General features: G+C 45.4%; 1 protein-coding gene across 1 annotated transcript in view; it reads right to left on the reverse strand.

The window, feature by feature from the left end:
• Nucleotides 1–3,622: 3,622 nt before the first annotated feature.
• Nucleotides 3,623–23,102, reverse strand: part of LOC118771861 (receptor-type tyrosine-protein phosphatase R-like) — a 59,390-nt gene continuing 39,910 nt past the window's right edge. Inside the window, 8 exon segments of the mRNA XM_036519987.1 lie at nucleotides 3,623–4,141; nucleotides 6,456–6,569; nucleotides 6,947–7,104; nucleotides 9,063–9,173; nucleotides 10,493–10,630; nucleotides 14,331–14,410; nucleotides 16,303–16,387; nucleotides 16,896–17,085. Of these exon segments, the coding sequence (XP_036375880.1) occupies nucleotides 4,048–4,141; nucleotides 6,456–6,569; nucleotides 6,947–7,104; nucleotides 9,063–9,173; nucleotides 10,493–10,630; nucleotides 14,331–14,410; nucleotides 16,303–16,387; nucleotides 16,896–17,085 (970 nt within the window). The 3' untranslated portion in view covers nucleotides 3,623–4,047.

Here is a 23,102-nt window from a genome sequence, read left to right on the forward strand (position 1 = left end):
AAAAAGCCAATGACGAGCGCTTCCTTCTATTCAATTGTTTTTGGAGTTTCATAGTAAAGTACCATTTAGTGACACTCATCAAACTGGAAGCCTTCTCCCCTCGGAAATACCACAGTACATCGCAGCTGTTCAAATGACCACGTATCTGCGGCGACAGGACCCTATAATTGCATCCAAAACCACGATCCTAGTTTGCAGGGCGTTAACTATGGCAGGCGTAATTCGGTTTAATAATGTGTTTACCCCACATTCTTGAGAACAGGTTATTTCAAATCTGCTGAGTACACAAGTTTGTCAGTTCAATGAAGTACTTTAAAACCATCAGGATTAGAACATCTTCAACATCAACGCTGACATACACCATTTCACATTTCACAGTTTGTGGAGGGCTACCTTGAAACATTTGATACAACAAAGGAAACTTCACAAGTGGATCTGTTGAAATTGTATCAGTTTATTGGCAGTAAAGAATATAAAGTCAACAGCATAGGTAACAACACAGGGCAGTCTGCAAAGACGTACACTGCTCAGTCTATCCAAGGAAACAACTCTTTCCACAAGACAACATTATCATTATAGTGATGTTTGCTTAAATCCAGTATACAAACATGCGACACCTCCATCTGAAAGCTTCATAGCATGGCTTGTTAACACACCCGGGCCACCCCTGCACTTGGAATATCTGCTTCTGAACACGCTGCGCAAGCTTTTGAACACTTGTAAACTGCCCCGATTACTCTGTGGAGATAAGGAACTTAAGCACAAATTACACTATTACAGTGTCTAATCAGCGAAATCCTCCAATGAAAATGCACTGTTGCCTTTGGCCAGTATGGAATTTTTTTCCTTTTAAATTTTAAAACCACGATTTACTGATCAGAGGTCAGCCCAGGTGTATCACAACGCAGTACAAAAACCTTTCAATCAAGTGTCACATCGGTAAGCAGTCATTCAATTCAACTCTAGACTTTTCTCTCTCCTTATGTGTAATTTGAGGCATACATATGTACAGTATATTGTGGATATAAACAGTTATCATTATAGTCATATTAGACAGTGAACTTATCACAACATTCATTTTGATTAATAGTTTATAGGAAAACAGCTCATGGTCTGGCTCTTACAACCATGAGACCACATAGTGGATAATCGCTACAAACGGTAAACAATATACACTGACATTGGAGTTATAAACATGAATCAATGGACGTTGTGCATTGTACCTGCTACATAGATCTAATATAAATAGACAAATATATCTTTCGAAACCTTTGTATCACAAATAATAATAAAAAATCAATACATACAAAAAAGTTTCCATAAAGTTCTCATTGTCAAACAACAATCTCCCCCCCCCCATCTACTTCGTAAGATCTAAAGATAAAACACTTGCAGTCTTAGCAGCAAGATTCTTATGTGGTCAAATGATACGCCAGCCACATAATTTGTAATAGCACTTTTACATGTATTGAACATACTGCTCCACAATACATGTACTGCGTGTAAAGACCGTAAAGAGAAGCAGTTACACACAGACCCCCTGATCTCAGCACAAATTCACTCGGCTTACAAAGGACTGTAGTGAAAGGAGGGATTCACAGGTGCAGCATGTTTTACCTGTGGGTGGGTGTAAATACATTTGAGAAAGTTCACATGGGGTTTGAAAAGCACAAAGGTAACTGTAGTTGCTACCAGCATTGGCAGGTGGGAGCAAAACAGACCAGCACCTCAGAAGTGGTGACACAATAACCTGTGTGACCCTACATACCCTAGTAATGCCTGTCACATACTCATTTTCCCACTGGATATCTCTCTCATATACTGTATATCATTATGATGGATGGATACATTTGATGCGGTTATGAGTTTTTAAATGATTTTACCCTGTAAAGCATCGCTCAATAATCTGAAATATTTTACCAAAACAAAAGCAAAAATGTCAATGCTCAGAAAGCATGCGCTGTCAGCGTTACTTATTCTGAATACCTCGTTCTCTGATTCTTTCAATTATTTAGTGTGTGAAGCTCAAAGCTCACAAGTGGTGTCTAAAATATGCCTATGTGAGCACATTATGTCGGGGTCAAGTAGATTTGGCCATTCAGGGTGAGCTTAGCTCACACATCCACATCAGAATAGCCTTAAAGTACAGTCACTGCTTTGGGTGTGATTCCTGTTCCATGCATCCATGGGATTTGTAGTTTTGTTTTGACAAAGCATTTATAGTCAGTCAGAAATGTCTGAGGTTGATTTAAAGCAATATTGATGCTGTACACCATGTGAGTTTCAGAGAATGAATTCCATCTCCCTGTCCCTGAATTACATCCTCCATCTATGATGCCACTGTAGTGATTAAAAGTGGTTTGTGAGGGTAAGAGGGTGTGGCATCCCAGATTTTTTCAAAGAGTAGGTCATCTAATGGCTTAATATGCCTTTCAGGCAAATTATTTGTTAGAATCTCAGTCTTTCAGTGCAGTTAGATGAATCAGAGTGAATGAGACTAGCCAAATCAGAATTGGTTCACCTGAGGGTGTAGGCAGAATAGATGGGTGTGAGCGTAGTTATAGATCCATGACAATGCGATTGATTATTACCAATTTAATAAATGCATTGATTTCTAATGTTGAAAGACATGCAAAAGATTCACATTTCATAATCCCATACCTAGTCACATAATTACGGATTTAAATCTTAAAACATTATTGAAAATAATTTTACAAAAATATTACATTTACATTTTCTTTTAACTTTATTTCCAACATTACTACATTGTCAAATATCTAGATAGTACCATTGAAATTGTCATGTAACTGTAATTGCAACCATTGTTTTTTTTTTGGTGTTTTACAAGGTAAGGTATAAGCTAGTGGCCAGTTGCCCTTTGATTTGAAAGGTGAGATCTCCAAATCAAAGGCTTCATGTAACAGTCAATATAGAGAAGTGATGAATTTGATAAATGACAAGGAGAGGATTTTTATAACTGGCATTGCATTAAAGCAACACTTGGCTCATGCCTTAAATCTAAAGCTTTTTTTTCCACACCTAGCTTTAAAAACGCCTTACATTTTAGGATAATATTAGGGTTAATATTCTTTGTAATGATGTACGTGCAGATGAACAACATGAATCTGTACATAGCGACCTTTGGCAGGTACTGTATTTAAAACTGTACTTTGCTGTACTGTGCCTGTACTGAGAGGGAAATAGCACCTAACCCATAGAACTGTTAAGAGTTAAATATGCTTTTACTTAGACACACATGAGTCACTATGGTGTTGAAAGTGTCACCCTGTTGCCTGATCAATCTCCCACTCTTTCCAAAAAACAGGTGCAACCATTTTCACACATTTGACAAATTTGGCTGAAGCTTCCACCAAACAAATATCAATTTACTCACTGTTTCAGCAAAAGCATCAGCTGGTGGAAGCTGCTTACTAATGCTTCCAACACAATGCAATTAACAGTCTTTTTTTAAAAAAAAATATATATATTCCACCTATTGCTAACCAATGGTGATTTTCTAAAAGCTATCCCATTATTTCATTTATATGTTAACACGTTAAAAAATAAAAATAAAATATTCTGATTAGTTAAACTCAGGTTGCAATACCTGACACATGGACTTAAAAAAAAAAAAAACAGCCATCAGTAAATTCTACAAGAACACATAATAGCTGGTAGAGGTAAAGACAGTAAGGGGTTCTACTGGTACAGTACAATTGTCAGAATGGATAGAGCCTGAATAACTGGAATGACAACAAGGCCGAGTGCTCACAGGGTTTTATAAGAGGCAAGCCAAGCTGCTCACAGCACAGGAAGAGGAAGATGAGAAAGGACACACTACATTCATTAACAGACGTTCTCTCTCTCTCTCCCTCCTTTTCTCACAGGCAACTGTCCCCCTCTATTCTAAGCCATACCAGTTCATTCCAGAGGGTCTGGTAGGGTCCCTCTACCAGTTTCAGTGACAGTTACCGGGTAACGAGATTACCTCAGGGCTCTTCTTTCCAGTAAACCCGGAGCGGCGGGGAAAAAGCGGCCGTCACGGCTTCACTGGCCCGCGTCAGCCGAGAGACGGCTCTCGTACAGGCTCAAGGCGTGGTGCACGAATTCATACTGCTCGCCGGTCTGGATCATGCCTCCCCTGGACACCAACACACACAGACAAACACACACACACACAATATCAAACCATGGTCCAGTTTAGCCATAATATATCCCATCTCACACTGCAGCTCCCGGGTCAAACACACACTAGGAGAGCTGTGCCATTTTTTTTAAATGACATGATCAACAGACCACTTTTCACACATTGTAAATTCACTGCTTATCATCTCACAGAGCTACACAGTGTCAGAGGGTGTCTTGGACTGAAGAAGTTTGTGGTGCACACAGAAGTGTGCATCAATAGTGATACACAGGGAACTTCTCCCCTTGAGGAAGAATGTTCTGCTTCCCTGGAGTCAATCTCACCTCAAAGTGAGTGAGTGCGTCCCTTACTCTGAAAAAGTCCATCTAAGGTAATCTAACAGTTACTTCCTCTTCACTACTTACTCATCATTATGAAGGCAGGGTGCCAAAAAATGTTGGCTTCAATTTGTGTCCCAAAGTTAAGAACAAGTCCCCTTGTGAAGAGATTATTCCCAGGCTACCACACGACATGTGTCTCCTCCGTTTCTACCTCTATCAATGTAGTACAGAAAAGCATTTACAGTACTTCACATTCATTAATGAAACTTATATCTGAGGATAATATTAGTGTTATTTAACTAGTATACAAAGTGTTTGACTACCCAACTATTATATTCGCAGTGAATCTGCGTAAGAATTCAGATGAGCAAATATACCACTGAAAAACATAATTACTGATGTCTTAACTTGTATGAGCAGATTGGTTGCTTGACAGAGAGGGGCATTTCGACTGGCTGTTGTACTTGGCTCTTGCACAGTTATCAGGTCTTGGCTGGACAGAAGGCATGTTGTGTTCTGAAAGGTGGTGGACGTTGTGAAGAATGTAGAGTCTTACGGCAACTCCAGCAGAAAGACCACGGCCAAGATCATCATTGGTTATTGTGGCCAGCTCTGAATGGACACTACCCCCCCACATGTCAAACCCCTACCTACCCCATCTGTCCTGTCCCTACTCCCCACCCAATTTGGTTTGTTCCGTGTCTGAACTTGCTGCATCTGTGGCGTGCCTTGGTTCTTTAACCTCGTTTAGGTGGTGTTTTGTTCATTCTTTTCCTTTGTCTGTTTTTTATTTTTAACTTATCGTGGTTCCAGTTACTTCAGTTACTTTTGTTATGAAATCTGGTGAACTTGTCACCATTTCCTTCCAGGAATGACGTGTTGTAATTCAATTGAAAACACTTAGACAAAAGCATATAACAACTACAAAAATTAAGTATGTACATATGTATGTATGCACATAATAAGACTAAATAACACTTCAAAAGGCATATGTATATAACACTTAAACGCTTTTGTCACTGTGTTTGGATCTCAGTTCTCTTGACTCACTGGTTTGCGAGGAGAAAGGCCTGGGAAAGAAACTCTGTTAGCTCCGAGGGTGCAAGCGACTCTCTCCAGTCAGCAAAGCTCTGAGCGGGCAGGTTTCCAGTGCTTTCCTGTCCTTATCTCCCAGCGGCCTAGGCCGAAGCCATCCCGGCCCTGTCCTTCTCCCCCGCGGAACCCTCCCCCACCCCACCCCCGGCATCCTGTCCTGGCCCGAGGATCCCCCCCCAGGGGGCCCGCTCGAGGCAGGACATCTCCTCCACCCTCAAACATCCTTCGGCCCCAGCTAACCTGCGACGCTCACAAACCACTGCAGGAGAGTGGTGCTGAGAATGGACTGGTCTCTCTCACACAGTCTGACCAGTGCTGCTGCAGCAGCTGATCAGACCTATTTGTTATAGAGGTTTTCCTTTGTCCTTTTTTCTTATCAAACATTTTAGATAACCGCTGCAATTGGTAAAGGTTATTGAGACTGGTTTCCATATAAAATTTTACGTCAGAAGACTAAAAGAGATGTGTGCAAGGATTATTTCAACTGAGATTTCAGTGATGCTGATACTGAGAAAAAGAGACCCCTGATCATATCAGGGTTGGAACATTTCTCGCAGTTTCTGTGACGCTACCCTGCCTGCAGTCATAGGCTACCTAGTGAATGTGGCTGTTTGTGCCTCTGTGTTCCTACAGGTGGGCGGCACCAAGGGCAGGCTTTCCTGCTGCAGTCTTGTTATTGTGACGGTTTTAAGGTAACTGTTTTATGTGTCTGAAAATGGCGCCTGTGATCGCTCTGCTGAGCGGCAACCCTGAGCCGATTGGGCACGGAAAAAGGCAGCGTGCGTCTCCTGAGGTTCTTCCCCCTTCCCGAAGGAAACAATAGCTTACAACCTTCTGTTCCATGTCTGCAGTTTGCAAAGCAGTACCGGCGCCTCCATGCAGGGACGTCGTACCTGTCTGCACGCAGCTGGCACACGATTCCCAGGACGTCCACAACCCCTTCCTGCTGCAGCTGACGGCATCCTATTGTCGTGGCGATGAAGCAGCCGGTCCGTCCAATCCCAGCGCTGCGCAAAAGAGGACAGGGGGCTTAGTAATGAGGACAGCTGGTTCTTTCAAGCACCACTGGACCACAAAGGTCGAAGGTCACAGCTATACTGTGCGTTCGATATTAAAGGACAGCAGGATTGATTTGAGGTGCTGGTGTGAGTCTTTGTACATCTGGGCTACCTAGCCCTGGTCCTGGAGTGCCATAGCCCAATGGGTTTAGCAGATTTCTGACTCTTTGTCAACACTCTCTGGCCCGGGGGGCCTCCCGGACTGAGGCAGTATAAGCTGGCAGCACAGCCCTGTGGTGTGTGGTGACAGACACTCTAAAGAAGAGAAGAGGGTAGTGCTGGTGTGTTTGGAAGCCAGGCCAGTGTGCGTGGGCTCCGTGCTGCACCTGCAGTGGACGATGACGGGCCCCCTGCAGCCCGAGGACAGCCGGTCCTCCTCCACGTCCGTCATGAGCTGCAGCAGCGGCTGGGCGCTGTCCGGGGTCTTGTGGTCTGGCCACGAGGTGTACCAGTAATGCTTCACACTGCGGCTCTGGCCTCCTTGCTGAAGGACAAACAACACATATGCGTGAATGCATATATGCGCGCACACACACACCCAAATGTATGCATACATCACATGCACACGCACACACACACACAAACCCAAAAACACACAGACACAACATAACCACAGTGCAGAAATACCACAGTGAACCAGAACAAGTAAAATCCACATACTCCAAAACTTACTGGAATGATCCTAACAGAAGCAGCTGTGATTATTCAACTGAATATAGACCATCCATGGCCAAAGACACCCAGGATAAATAAGCTCATATGAAACGCAGAATTCACCTTCTAAAGACTTAGAACTGAATGCAGATTCATTCTCCACCTTTGAGTTGATTATTTTTACAACGCATATTTTGCCCCCTTTATGCAACCCTATTTTTGAACCGGCACCTCTGCAGTCGTAAAGTGCTGAAGCAAGACAAATGCATTGATCTGGTAGACTCACAGACAGAAGCGGCTATTTTTTTTTTTTACACTAAAAGTCCCACGGTGCACCACAGTGAAGCGGGTGCTAATTGGAGAACACTGACAACATACAAGCAATTTGCAGATGGGTGACAGCCCGCAGGGTGCCTGAGAGTAGCGAGATGAGGAAGCCCTGGCTGACGTACAGACCCCTGCCTCTGGTGGAAATACACCAATCTCTTCCGCTGCTATGGACTCACAGTCACTGTGGCCAGCCTGCTAGACTGGTATATTATAAATATGAGATCTGCTATTGCTAAGGCAGTGGGCTCATGACCCAAAGGTTGAGGATTCAATTCTAGGGCTCTGCTGTTGTACCTGTGGACAAGGTGTTTTACCCAGAACTGCCACTGCCTTAAATTAAATATCCAGATGTATAAATGTAAGGATTATGACTTATGTATGACACTCTAGAGGGTGTCTGCTGAGTCTCAGGACTAAATCATAACTTTCTATGTGTCTCTGGCTTAGCCATGAAACAGTACAGTTACTTCATATATTTATGTTTTCATTTTATTTAGCTGGGTCTCAACTCAAGCGAACTTTACAACTTCCTCAATTGTACAGCCAAAATAGGCTGCCACATGGAACTGAAACCCACAAGCTCGTGACCATAGAGCCCTTCTTTGAGCAGACAGGAAATCTCTTCCATTTATCCAATGTGACAAATATTAGTGCTGCCGTTATAACACACACCACAATGGTCATCTTATTCCCCACACCACAGTGTACACAGTAGGGATGCAATACACAGATCCAAACACTTGCTTCTCAATAGCATTATTTAAACAGTGCAAGAGAAAATAATCAGCAGCTGACTGTAAAAAGCTGAAACTGTGAGTGAAATGGCTCTCTTAAGACAAGGCTACTATGTGTGCAATTGCTCTCCTAAACAAAGTGCTACAAATTTGTACTTACATGTCAGCTCATTTCTATTTCTAGTTGCAACCTATGAGCTGCTAGTGATAATGTGGTTTTAATGATAGGGTAGGTGCTGTTTCCTCGCTTTGCCCCTGTCCAAGCGGTTGCTCATCATTATGAATCACAATGCGCCGTCTCTCAGATGTCCTGCCAGCATCGCAGGCTGAATTGTCTTTCCAGATCTTCGTCAAATCAACAGCAGCGCTCACACTGCCAAACCCCGCCGGCCCGTGAGAGCGGACTACCTGGGGCTACACAGCCCTGCTTCCTCTACATGTTTCCTGTGCACCATCACTCCGCATACCAGCAACATTACCCAATAACCACGCTATTTAGAACACGCCGCAGGCGCGTTAGCGCCAAATTTAACGCCAGTGACTATTTTTGGCGTAACTATCGTGCGATTCGTTTTGGTGTCAACGGCGCTGACATCCGTGAACTGGCAGCACTACAACTGCCACTTGCCTTTTCAGCTCCACAGCCGGTGATAGCGGGTACCGTCTCACTCATGGGTTATGAGGAAAGGGGGGCGTCCGCAGACGCCATCACGGGTGGCCTTACCTTCACGGTCAGGTTGCGGATGGTGTAGTGCTCGCACTCTCTCATGCTGTTTACCAGCACCTCCACCTTGCCGTAGATGCCGCGTTTCTCCGGCCAGTAAAGAACGCATTTCTGCGGGAGGGGGAAAACAAAAAAAAAAAAAACGCAGCCGTTATTTCGGTGACCTTTAAGGTTTCTACAGTGTGGACGCCACACTTCTCCCACATGCAGCCTGCCCTCCCACCGAGAGAATCTCCTGATGCATTTTCAGCCACTGACATTACCCCAGCCGTCCAAGGAATTGCAGGACAAATTGTGTTCTCAAAACGAACTGCCAAATACTCCTTAAAACATTAAATGTCAACTCTACATTTGAGAACATGACTCATTTATCATTCTCTATAATCCCACAGGCTTACTATCTGACACATTGCTTCGCTGAAGTTCTCAACAGCCTAGATATGCGTCTACTTAACTCTCACTTGCTGTTCCTGTTTGAGACACACGGTGTAAATCTTTAGGAAGTACCAGCACTCGAGGAGCAGACACCGCTTTCTCTAACTCACCTCTGATCTGAGTGGCGGTCTCGTCTCGCGGTGTGTATTTTCAAGGGGCTAGGCAGCAAAAACAGCCCCATTTCTCTGGGAAACATCTTTAAATGCGACGAAGGGCTGCTGTTGTGTAACGGCCGGGTGTTATCAGAGGCCCTGATCAAAGGCTCCAGCCACACCCGCCCCTCCCTAGAAACTAACACTGCTGTTCCCATTGTTTCGCTCTCTGAAGACGTCAGCGGACCCGCACCCAGGGCCGGCTCGGTCCCTGCAGACCTGACGAATGGTACGGCCCTACACCTCCCCCCCCCTTGGGGAGGGTGTTGATTTTGGTGCTGACCCAACCTGACCTGGGTGTGTCCCATGAGTCCCTCTCTGTCACAGCCTAGCTCCTGCTGGCCCGTCCATTGTGAGCTATTTTCATCGCCCCTGTCGGTCTGTGTGCCCGGCGCTGTCTGTACAGCAGGCCACTCTCCCCTCATGCTGATATCTCTACGCCTCTGGCACTGTGTGGGGCCGCTTTCTGTGTTCATAAAGTCTCCTCTCCATGGCAACGCTCCTGCCTCTATCAATGCTGCATGGTTCACTGTTTTTTTTTTTATATCATTCTGCATCCATTTGCTACCAAGGCCTTTGTAAGATAAGGTACAGACACAAACACACAGTCCAAGCCTGAACGTGGTTCTGCTCGTATTTCTAAAACATTCATTATGCAAATAATTGAACTGAGTGTTTAAATGTACGCAAAACAATATCATAGCTCCAGGATGACACCCAAAAGAGTGAATAACAGTGGTTCCTATACCAACAGTATATCGCAAAGGGTGAACCGGCTGAACCAAGGTGTGTATATACTGTGTGTGTGTCAGTGGGAAAGCCCACCAGCAGGGGGCGCCTCACCTCATTCTTCTCCTTCAGCTTGGTGATCATGACAATGACGGGGCAGTCCTCCTGCCAGGTCATCTGCCAGAAGTCGTTGACCGTGTTGATCATGGGGCCCTGGGTGGCGATGTAGGTCCTCTCGTCTCCCATGTAACCCTGTCCCAGCACAGAAAGAGGAACCATGAGCTCCCGCGTCCACCCAAAAACGCATCACAGCTGAGAGCTCCTCAGTTCCACCTCTCAAACTCCCCTTCCTCCTGTCCCAACTCACTACACTGTGTATGTCCACACAGGGCCACAACAGCAACTGCAATAACCCATTTACTGAATTTACCATCTCAGTTCTGTACATAATCCAATGAACAGTGGCGAGGTCATTTACAGGTGCTTTCAGTTCAGGATTCATCCCTGCCCTGGACCTCTTCCTATCTCACCTAAATTAACTCCAAGACCTGAGCATTAAGTGGTGTGAGAAACCCCTGGATAGGCTCCGAGAGTCACACTTAGCTTAGCCCGACTTGCTTCTGTAACATGATATACTGTAGGCAAGTTTCCTGTGGCATTGTACACAATGCCAGCTAGTGGCTAAAACACGCTTTCTCTGATTACATTACTGTGACATCACAGCGCTCTTGCTGACCTTAATTGTTCATTACCTTTCAATAACCCTACACTCCCTTCCCTCTGTGTCAGTTTACAGTTATCCTACGTTGACTTTGCTAACAAGCAAACCTAAAGTAATAAACCCAATTTTACACTGTACAGTAATTAATTATTATGTATCTCAGATTGATTTAGCAGCCAGTGTGTTACTGTGACCTTTCTGCAGTGAATGCAACTTTGTCTTATAAATATTCCACACAGCAATAATAACCTTATCCTGGCAAGCCCTCAATATTGTTCAAAGGCAATTAATGAGCCATTTGTTGAAACGGAATCTGTCTGATGAATTCTTTGTCCTGTTATTTTGGACTTCCTGTAAATATCACTGTTTGCAGTTTAATTATGTGTCCAGATCTCTGACTTGAGTGGTACCTTCGTTCTTACTGTATATACACTGTAACCTAGAGACCACCTGTTTCATGATATTTCATGTATATCTTTATAATACAGACAGTTCAGTTCGGACTGACATAGTCGCAGGTACGGACTGGACGTGACTGAGTCAGGTGGCATGGTGTTTCAGCACGCCACTGTGCCCTGGGCCTTCCGTGACGTTCTGTCCTTCAGACGAACATCCTCCCCCTACTTCGAACACGACATTCCAGCCCGCTCCAGCGTGCAATCAGGGATGTCTTAGGCCAGAGGAAAAGAAGAGAAGCTTGTGTTCTTGGCTCGGCATTCCTCCTTATCCTGCAAAAACATCCTCTCGCACCTCAGCCCAGCAAGGTGCGCTCCGTGCGGAGCGAGAGAGACAATGGGCGAAGCTGCCCCGCGGCTTCCGACGGCTTCGGGGGCCCGCCTTCCTCCCCGGCCTGCCATAACAAACCTTTGGAGGTTCGAGCTCGCACCCTCAGTGGCATGCCGTCCTGGTCCAGATAAACCCTTCCGTTACACAGCAGGCCTTTTATGTAAGCGGGGGGCCTCTTGTGTAACTCCATTTTTCATTTTGCGATGACCGCGGTGAGCGGTCATAGGAAAGACGGGTGGAGTAGCAGTTAAAGCCCTGCACTCACAGATTGCCGAATATGCACATCTGTAAACTATGTGGGTAAGGTTGTCCATATAGAAAATGTCCAATAAAATATTGAGGTGGTAATTATGGATTTCAAAATATACACTTCATGTCGATTATAGTTTTCTGATAAGCTATACGTCACAGTTTCTCAATCCTACCCCTGGAGGCCCACTGTCCTGCACATCTTCTATCTGTCTTTGCTCCAAACACACCTGATTAGTGTGATTAACATGCTCTTGATTAAATCAGGTGTGCTCAGCTAATCAAAAGTGACACTGATGAGTTCAGTCAGGTAGGTAGAGCAGGGAAAGATGGAAAGCATGCAGGACAGTGGGCCTCCAGGAACAGGATTGAGAAACACTGCTATACATAATGCAAAGGACTGTAAGGGACTGTGCAGTTAGAGTGCATATTCTCATACAAGTGACATGGCTGAGATAAATTCTGTCACTGACAGATGAGGAGCGGACAGACAGAAGCTGGTAGAACAGGTGACAAGATGTGGAGAACCAATTCGTTCCAGACAGATGGAGCTTACATGAATCTGGTTCCCATGATCCGAGTCTAAATTTCAAATGAAAGAGATGAAAAACAGGCATCGCGTTCTAGCCTTCTGTCAGAATGCAAGTTCAGCCAGTCTCATAGGGGTAAGCTCCATATTGGACACCCCACCCCACCCTGCCCAGACTTTCTTACTGGAATACTCATTAGGGAATCTGAGAATGGCTCATTGCACTGTATGAGTAACACCAGCAGAACCGTTCTACACACTTTACAAGGCAGTGAATACAGATTCTATTACTGAGTTTATGTTTTTGTGTACGGTAACCATGTCTGTAACCATAGTTACCTCTGCCCGCTTTGGGACAGGTAGGCCATTGTCAGAGGTGCAAAAAGGAAGACAGGCTCTGTGTCACAATCCTTAGCTCTCAGTGTGAAAAAGAGAAAACTGCTTTTTAAACTTCCTGGATCAGGAAACAAGCCTATTGTTACGTATGGGCCAACAAGCTGTGATTTCAGCAACGCTTTTGAAAATGGTTCCGGTCATAAATAATGTCTGGTTGCGACAAGGGGTTGATATGCAAGAAACACAAACACAGCACGTACCATTTGGCAAAGGGTTAGTTACTGAGTTAAATATAAGCCTCTTCTGTTATTTTACTGATTAAAACAAAAGAAATTAAGCCATTCATCATACATATCAAGCACTTACACTTGCAAGATTGAGCACTCTGAACCATGTCAGAAACTGAGCCTCATCCTAAAATCAAACACAGAGACTAGAGCTTTTTCATTTGGTCCAACAGAAAAACAAAAGCCCAGTGGTTGTTTTACTGGACAGGTTTCTCATGGAAAACAACTTATTGTGCATTAATGAATCTACAATGGATGCATAGTGATAATTTCATGAAGTGTTTAAGTAAGATTCTAGACAGCCACAATGAGACTGGTGGTGGCACTCATCCTTGTCCTTTCAATGGAGGATGATGTCTTGCTGTGCATGACAGCATTTTGTATTGTATTATATTGTACTTTGTTTTTGACATTGTTTTTTATTTCCTGGAAGTGGGTAATGCTTAAGGCCTACCAGACATGATTTTGAATGCACAGACATTCAAACACGTGTCCTTGATACCTATAGCAAAACAAAAAAATTTTTTTAAAAATTTAAAAAAAATTGAGTTCTCTTTCACTTGAGTTAAACTTCTTGACTATGCAAAGTATATAAAGATGAACCTGGCTTGGTGCCTTTAAGGGAACAACAGTTCAGCACTCTCTGAACCATTCAAAATGGTAGTTTATTCTTTAACTGGTATTTGATGTGTGTTGTGGTGGTGAGAATAATAATTGATAGGTGTTGAGCTAATCATTCTGAATCAGTGGTCCAGCACTGAATTTTAACACTAGTGTCAATGTTTCAGAATGTAAACAAACAAATCAACTGCAATGGTCACACTAGTTCAGACGAAATCAATTTTAAGACAACTCACGCAACTTACCACTTACACTACTTTGCTCCAACTGAAGAAAATGAATGGAAATGCTTGCGTGAGTACTGACAAAATGCAAACTGCACCGGCTTAAATTTGTTAGCTTGTCTTGTGCTCACTGCTGCGTGGCCTGCTGACCTGCACCTGAAGCGATCCGTTTGAGAAGACTAAAATGGCTGTAACTCACTCTGATGTAGTTGGCATTGATGTAGCTGCTGAGTGGATCATAAGTGCTCTTGGTCTTCAGGATCACCCTGGAGTGGGGGTCTATGAACGACAAACAAGCATGGTTTGTTTCTCTGATGAACTACACACAAGCAACTAATTCTTGGCCACTCTCTCTCTCTCTAATGCAAATAACAATGGCAATGCATTAGATGGCCCAAACTTTATTTTGCCTTTTCAAGTGATTCAAGCATGGGTTTACAGAATACCTGTAACACTGAATCCTATTCAATTCAATCCTATTCACTTCAGTTGGCCTGGATCCTATTTGTATTTTTAAACCACCTTCAAATGTTCTTCAGCAGATTTGAGAGGAGGAAGTTACACCCAACACAGGAAGACATGGTGCTTAACCCCCCCAGCCAACGAGGCCATGGAGACCCCCCCCCCCCCCCCCCCCCCCCCCAAACTCCCAAGCAAAAAAATAAAAGGCACAGGAAAAGAGGGGTGGGGCCAGACGATCAGAACCGAACTGATGCTCTACAGTACCCTGAGATCTGATTTCTGGTGTGGAGGCCTTCATTAGAGGGCGAAGCTATCAACCAATCAAAGCTCTGCAATCACTTATCCAGAGACAGTGTGCATTTCCTGCGTGTCGCGGCTGAAGTTCAGATAGGTGTGATTGGTGCTTGAATGCTGGCAGTTAAAGATCCTCGATTTCCGCCTGGGAGACAAATGCCGCAGCCCCACGCGAGACGTCTAATTTCTCAACCTTTTATTTGTGTTTGCCGAGGCTTGGTCCGTGCTTGGTGCACCTCCAAGACAATGTCCTCTGCTGGATTTTGCCCGTGTTCCCTTCCTCGCTGTAAATTTGTGGGGGGAAGGAACACCGCTGTTCCAATATTGATAAGGGAGCTCCCCTTCCGCTGTGGGGGGGACAGAAGGGAAGCCGATAATGATCGGGCACAGCGGAGGGCTACTTACATAATAAAGTAACGTCCTCAGAACGGGCCCTTGCAGTGGGAACAGTTTGTTCTCTGTGTTGCATTGTTCTCCCAGGCCCTCCTCAGCCAATGGAAACTACGCTACGCTTTGCGCGAGCTGACCTTGACCCCGGCCGCTCTTGACTGATGGGCGTGATGAAGCTCTTCCTGCCTGTCTTTCAGCGGCCGTGAGGCTCGCGGTTGGTCACCGATGTTTCGGACAGGAAACCCCACCCCCCCACGTTTCTTTGCAATTAGCCGCTTCCCCAACCAATCAGGGCCCCTCGACCCTGTGGGTGTGACAAGGACCCCCACACACACACACGCCTGACCGCTTGGGAGAGTTGGGGGAGGGGGCACAGGGGGTACTTTGTGGCACGGAATGTTCCTTGGGTCAACACCAGCTCTTTCCGAGGACTGAACGTCAGATTGTCCATCCAGTGGGAACCGCACTGCCACCGCACTGATTACATATCCGTTTTACACCCTCCAAACTGGCCAATGGCACACTGTGGGTTTTGCCTGATCTGACCGAACGTATATGAACATCACTGAAATGGTGCAGAATTTGGAACTTGGCTGACCGTTAATAACATTTGTATGGGCTGACTTTCATCTGCAGGTCACTGCTTTTGCATTAAACAGTACCTCATGCTTTCCAATGAAAAGACCTTGTTTTCAGTCCACTGTTAGCATTTATCATGTACAGTAAATGTTTGGAGGTTCATGAAGGCAGTTTCAAGTTCTTTGGGGAGGGTTTGATTTTATGAACCAAGAAAATGTTGAATGAACCCAGCAGATCGATTTGTTTTGGTAGTAAAGTGTAAAATATTTTTCACATAAAAACCAGGTAGCCCTTATCTATTAAACCACAATACCCCTCAGATAAAGCATACTGCATATACAGATGTACTGTCTCCTGACTGACTCATCATTTATCCAAAATCATCAATCATGTGACATTACAAACTATTTACTTTTGCTTTTTTGGAAAATTCTAAATATACTCACTTGGCAAAATGGTTTTGTATCTGTTTTTAGTACCATGACTGGGAATATCCAGCTCTTTGGGATCCACAAAATTCATGGGGATTTCCTGGAAAATACACAAAACATCTTTCAGTGAAAACACATAGAATACAAATGTTACCCAAGAGAACTGATAGGCTTTCCCATGGTAGGAGTCTTAAAATCAAAGCCATAATATATAGATGGGCAAGACTGCGCCTATACTATAGATACTATAGCTAAATAATTCTGAACATATTACGTCCAGAGCTTTGTAACCAATAACCACTGTATTATTCTCAATGCTGTTTTGAATTTTTTAATGGTGCTGGAGGGCATTTTGCACTAATGAGATATTTACTGTGGAGTGCCCCCTAAGTGATCCACAGACACAATCCGGGTAATGTAATAAAAACTGTTATTGTAATGTAATTGCAATATAATATATTGTAATGAAAGAATTCACATAATTGAATGTTGAATAGGAGGGAGATACGCTCAGGGCGCGTGGGTGGAGCCCTGCTCATGCCACTTCGCCACTGCGGCAGTGCGGTGCGGTGCGGCGAGGCGACCAAACCCCCCCCCCCCCCCCTCACCGCGAACTCGGCGTGTAGCGTCTGCGTGTTGTGCACGGTGTCGCGGAGCTGCTGGCGGGACAGGACGCGCCCGGCGGACTGCAGGTACTCCGTGGCCGCACGCTCCCGGGGGGTGGCCACCACGCTGCTCAGGGGCTCCACCGCCCCCAGCGCACTCATATCCAGCACTAGGGACACGTTGGAGCCACGCCTACGGGGACACAACCGCAAACATATACCTCCTAAATGTAACATTAACATTCAGAAGACCAAAAGCCCCTACTGTATAAACTTAATATTAAGGCTGATGAGTAAAAACCACTACTGTATAACTGTAATATTAACACTGATTTGAGTAAAAACCACTACTGTGTAACTCTAATATTAATACTGATATGTGTAAAACCCTCCACAGTATTACTGTAATATTAACACTGATATGAGTAAAAACCGCTACTGTATAACTGTAATATTAATACTGATATGAGTAAAAACCACTACTGTATAACTGTAATATTAACACTGATATGAGTAAAAACCACTACTGTGTAACTCTAATATTAATACTGATATGTCTAAAACCCTCCACGGTATTACTGTAACATTAACACTGATATGAGTAAAAACTGCTACTGTATAACTCTAATATTAATACTGATATCTGTAAAACCCTCCATAGCATTACTGTAATATTTACACCTATATGAGCAAAAATCGCTACTGTAACTCTGTAATACTAATACTTATATGAGTGAGAACCTCTACAGTGTAACTGTATTATTAATATTGATAAAAGCAAATCTGCTACTGAATACCCGAAAATAATTTCTGGTGTACAGTTCTTCACTGTACACAGCAGTTGTAACAGTAATAACTGTGATGTTAATGCTGGTACTGTGATTACAGTGGACTCACGGACTGCAGATGCTCAAAGCATTCATTCCTGCTCATACTGACCTTGCTTTTGCATCAATGTCATGCACCCTTACACAGTATAACATCCGTCAACTATCTGCCAGCACTGTAACAAGTGCTGACCTACAACATTTCTGCGAGATGTCTAAGTAGAGCTCCACATGTCCTGTTGACAGCACGTAACCCAAAGACTCAATTAATGATGATGAGCTGGCCCCATTCCCGAGCCGCAGGTCAAAAGATATAAGTACATTAAAAAAAAAAACCTCTGGCTGACAATCAGCACGTCCACAAAGACGGTTTCCACTTGTTTACTTAGGCCCAATCAGAGCTTAAAATACGCGATCTGTTTTCGCTCAGGCCTCCTGTGCCACGCCCCGCCCTGGTTGGGCTTTTGCCACCCTCTCACAACCGCCGACCTTTGACCTCCAGCATGAAACGCATGTAGCCCCCCCCCCCCGCCACCGTTCCCTCAGGGGCGGTCTCACGGTGATGCCTGAGCTATCGGCCGAGCTGCCAGTGCGCTCCGGCTTTCACAGGGTGGGAAGGAAGACATTAATTTAGTGGAAAAGAACACTGCTGGCTGAGAGTGTGGGACTGGAACACAAAGAGCATCTCCAAGCCCTCACGCTGCTCCACTCCCTCCTTCTCTCTCTCTCTCTCTCTCTCTCTCTCTTCACCTCAGTTTCTCCCTCCCTACTCCCTCTCCCTCCACCTCAATTTCTCCTTCCTTTTCTCTCTCTACGCCCCAATCTCTCCCTCACTTTCTTCCTCTCTCTCTGTCCTTCCATCTCTCCCTCCCTTTCTCCCTCGCTCTCTCCTACGAATGTGTGCTTCTCAGGCTGCAGCACTGCATTCTGCTAATGCATAATGATTTATTTAAAATATGATGTTGCACTCATTTCACAAACCTGCCCTGACCGACAGAGTCTCCACAAGGGCCCTTAGAACTTAGTCTAGGAACAAATGCTTAATATAACCACATGTACAGATCTCCTTATTGGTTACTGAAACTCATATTTTGAAAAATGTATTAAAAGTGTCTTCAAATTAAAAAAATAATTTTCTCCCATAATATTTCATGTGCAACGTTATTCATAGCCGGTTTAAGAAATGAGAGCCAGTGTCATAACAGTATGTAAAGTGAAAAATGATTCATAACAGAATAATGCATAAAGCTGTAGAGGCGGCGGCGGGAGTGGGGAGGATTAATGCCCATATCTTTAATGACACTGGCTCACAAAGCAGATCGCTCTCAAGCTCTGGCCTCAAGCTACAAGCCAATTCAGCCGAGTCATTTTTGCTTTCGCAGAGCAGCTGGTCTGCTACTTTGGCCCCCGGTGCATAATTTCTCACGATGCAGCGTGTCTGTTCTCTGAAGCTTTACATTTTCCATATATTATGTATTTCTGGAGGAAGTGCGCTTTGCTTGCAGCATATGGAGCCATTAGTATGATGCCCTTAGCCTGTTAAAGATGTTGATCCTGCATGTTGAATACTCTGCTGTCCAGGAGATAGAGGGTGGAGCAGTGCACTGGAACCCTACAAAGCAAACAAGGGTGCCAGCCAGGGCAGGGGAACTGAGGCTGGTCCTTTCATTAACCAGCCAATGACAAGCGCTGCATTTCTCATGGGAAATGCTCAGCTATGAAAGATGTTGAATTTACTGATATCAAGGTTTTGTCAGAAAGCTTAACAAAGCAAGTGAAATGGAAAAAAATGGTTTTACATAAAACCACCAAACTAAAAACATAAACAGTCACTGCTAGACCTCCTCTCCTCCTATATTGCTGTGTTTAACAAAGACATTCCAGGCTTCACGGTCTGGGGGTGGGGTGGGGGGGTGGTGACCCTGACAGACTACCCTGGACCAGAGCCCTCCAGCAATCAGTGCGCTGCGGGGGCAGGAAGTACCCAGCATCCTGTGCAGGAAGGCAGGGGACATGCAGCCTGGTCCAGCCTTTCCCTTTTATTCGGGCCATGATAAGGGCAGCCCTGCGAGTCTGAAGGACCCCGCTGTGAGAGAGGACCGGGTCATACACACCGGGGCTGGGGGTCCAGGGGGGACCGCTGGGGGACTGAGGGGCTGCTCTGATGGACTGCTAGCGTGTGAGGACGGGGAGGGAGGAAAGGACCTCTCTGTCACCCGTTGCACAAATCAACGACAAGCTGCCATGCTGTCCCAAATGAACCGCTTTGCACTTCAGTGCAAGTGAATGTGAGAGCTTTTCCTTCATAGCTGCACATTGGCTATGGATTTTCACTTGGTCAATCAGCTATGCACACAGAGAAGTGTCCTCCATTAAGCTTTTACAGCGCATTCGAGTGTCAGCCGTGTCATTGGCCAACCATGACCAGGAGTCCACATTGGTGGGACACGATTGGCTTTATCACACTGGGATAGGTGGGCTTACATCTGCCAGTGTTCCTGAATGCCAAACAGAGCCTCCCAGCCACTCATCAAACAATAATTTGTTCCTGTGTCCTGTGTGAGAGATGTGCCTGTCCTCCAACTGCCAGGCACTCGCCATCTCACTAATTTCACACGGTCATCCGCATTCATTCAGGGGAATAACTGGCTCAATTACGTGTTTGAAAGTTCAGATGGAACAATAACCCAAACCATCTCTGGCAATCCAGGACTAGGGGTATGTACCCGTGCTATAAAGTGGTCCCCTGACCTGAGCCCCCTGACCTAGGCCGTACCCCTCTGTGGTGTCCCAGTCTCAGGCTCCCCACTGTGGGGTGGCCGAGGGTGGAGGGTTAATTTTAGTGATGGGCGGTGGAAGCAGGGTTAAGGGAAGTATGCATACGGCTCCAGGGGCAGATTTAAAACATGGCTCTCCAAGGCCGGTGACGGATTTGCACACTTACACACGCTTTTGACTAAACGTCTGCAACTCTGCACTTTCTCATCTTTTACTGCAGTTATATAACCAAGGGGGAGCACCAGGCCTACATCACCTTTGCAACCCATACAGTAATGCTTGGTGCAGTGGTGTCGAGTCAGGTTTGGGGCAGTGAACTTGTGTCAAGCAATGCTGAGTGATTAAGTCCATGTTTTGCCCAGGTTAAATGAATTTTAATTTTAATTGAATTTTTATAAGCCCCAATTCTACACATGAGAGAGATGCCAGCTGTCTTGACAAAGAAATGGGCTTAAACCAATCATGAATTGCTGAATTCACAGGTCTAACAATCAGATCCCCTCGTCTTTGACATGTGTTCCCATTCAGCTGGTATTTCATTTTGATGACAGTCCCTCTGGCGCCCCCTGTGGCAAAACTCAGTCAGGATGCACCCTGGGTGTCGCCGCTCTGACTCACGCGGTCAGACCGCAGCTGTGAGGCGGCCCTCCACAGCGGGGCGACGGACACGCCCGCGCGAGGTGACCGCCGCTCATTCCCACGCGCTGGCTCACCGGCCCGCTGTCCCTACATGGCAACGCATTGCACGGCGCTGAAGTCACAGGAATCCAGGAAGCTCACCACCTACAGGCCCCCAGCAGGGAGGCGCTGGACCGGGCGGCTCTGACTAACCCTTCCCAGGCCCGCTCCACGGTCCCTTTTGGGCTCTTTGGGCTGAGCACACAGAGCGAGAGACCCAGCAACACTGATATGCCCGCCTAACCCTTCGGCACAGAGACACAGTCACTTGGGTCTAATAGAGCTTTCATACAGATGAAATTGCTGCTTAAACCACACACACACCACGAGGATGGGAAAGCTGTCACAAAAATGACTTGCAATGGCGTTAAAATTCTCAATCACAACATTGGCTTGTGCTGTTGAAAAAAACAAAGCAGAGTTTAAGGAGCTTGGCTCCAGCTTGGCCTGTTGTTTGTTTCTGCTTGTCCTGTTATTCCTGCGGCTTTATCAGATGCAACTTTCTGCCCTTGCTTTGTTAAGTCGCCCTGGATGAGAATGTCTGCTAACTGACTCAGTGTAAATGACTGAATGTAAAACGACTAGTCAGGTAGTTGCAGGTTGAAATCATTCGTACTGTCCTGCTGCTGTATCCTGTAACATGCTGCATCGCATCAGTAAATTACCCGGCTCTGTAAACATATCGGCAGAAAAAATTAATGTTGTGCAAATCATTCTGGACTTGGGCACTTGCAAACCAAAAAAAAAAAAAAGTTGTCGCAAAGAATGGGAACAAGGTAATCGAGGGATTACTGTGGATGATATCAGAGTTGATCTTTTTTAAAATCCTTCCCTGTCTTTGAGGGCAGTATCGGACATAAAGGCAGCAGCCTAGGAGGCCTTGTGGCTGTTTCCATGAAGGTGTCAGCGCACACTAGACACCGCGCTATGGTCGATCCATCTTCTCTGATAAACGGCATTCCTCGGACACCTGAGTTACACAACCACTCGAAAATAGATTTAATACAGTTATGAAAGCGGCGCTGGACCTGATCACCTTCCTTGGCTTCCAGGCTTGGCTTCCTGGGCCGACATCCTACAGAGAATTACCGTTTCCTCAGTCTGCCTGGCCGTGCTTATTTTATTTTTAATAAGCACAGCCTTGATAAGGCCCCTTCCTGATTCTCCCCTCCCCCCCCCCACCCCCACCCCCTCCTCATCAGCATCGGGGTCATTGTTGTCCTGCTGAGGTTTTCACCGCAGGCGTACGCTCTCACACCTCTCTGTGCATACTCCTCCGTCCGCACGTACGCCACCGAGCACCTGCCCCTGGCCCTGAAGCCGAACCCGCGCGACCGCCGCGCCGCGATCGTGCGACCATCCCATCCTACCTCCTCAAATCATGCTCGATGCTGGCACGATCGGGTCCATAGAAAAATCGCCTCGTCTGCAAATATAAGTAAGAATTCTATAAAAAGTTACTATTAGGATTAACATTTCAGACTTTGGAGAGCCGGCTGCACGTCGTCAGGTAATATGAGTCTCACAGTACGTGACAAACGCAGCTTGGGAGAAAAATGTTATGGGAGGCTGTGATGATTTTATCAGTCTAAAGCACCAAGGATGTGGCTGCAGTATGTATCTGCTGCCTGAGAGTGAGCAGAAGAACTCTGGCATTTCTATACACTGCACCTGCTATTTATAGCGAACGTATACGATGAAGAGTCCTCATACGCTCCTACCAACACAGCAAGTCGGGCTCCTGGCAGATATTCACCTACGCCTTGGCTACATCGCTAGACTCACAAGGATGTGACAGCATTTGTTGTCATTACATTTGACTAGCAATATTCTCTCATTTGTATTCTGAACACAACTAGCATCATTATGTAAATGTAAATATTTAATGTTTGCATGTTCTCATTCCCGTTGTTTTAAAATGCTATTT

This window comes from Megalops cyprinoides, chromosome 25 (genome assembly GCF_013368585.1).
Source record: "Megalops cyprinoides isolate fMegCyp1 chromosome 25, fMegCyp1.pri, whole genome shotgun sequence".
In the NCBI taxonomy this organism is placed as follows: domain Eukaryota; kingdom Metazoa; phylum Chordata; class Actinopteri; order Elopiformes; family Megalopidae; genus Megalops; species Megalops cyprinoides.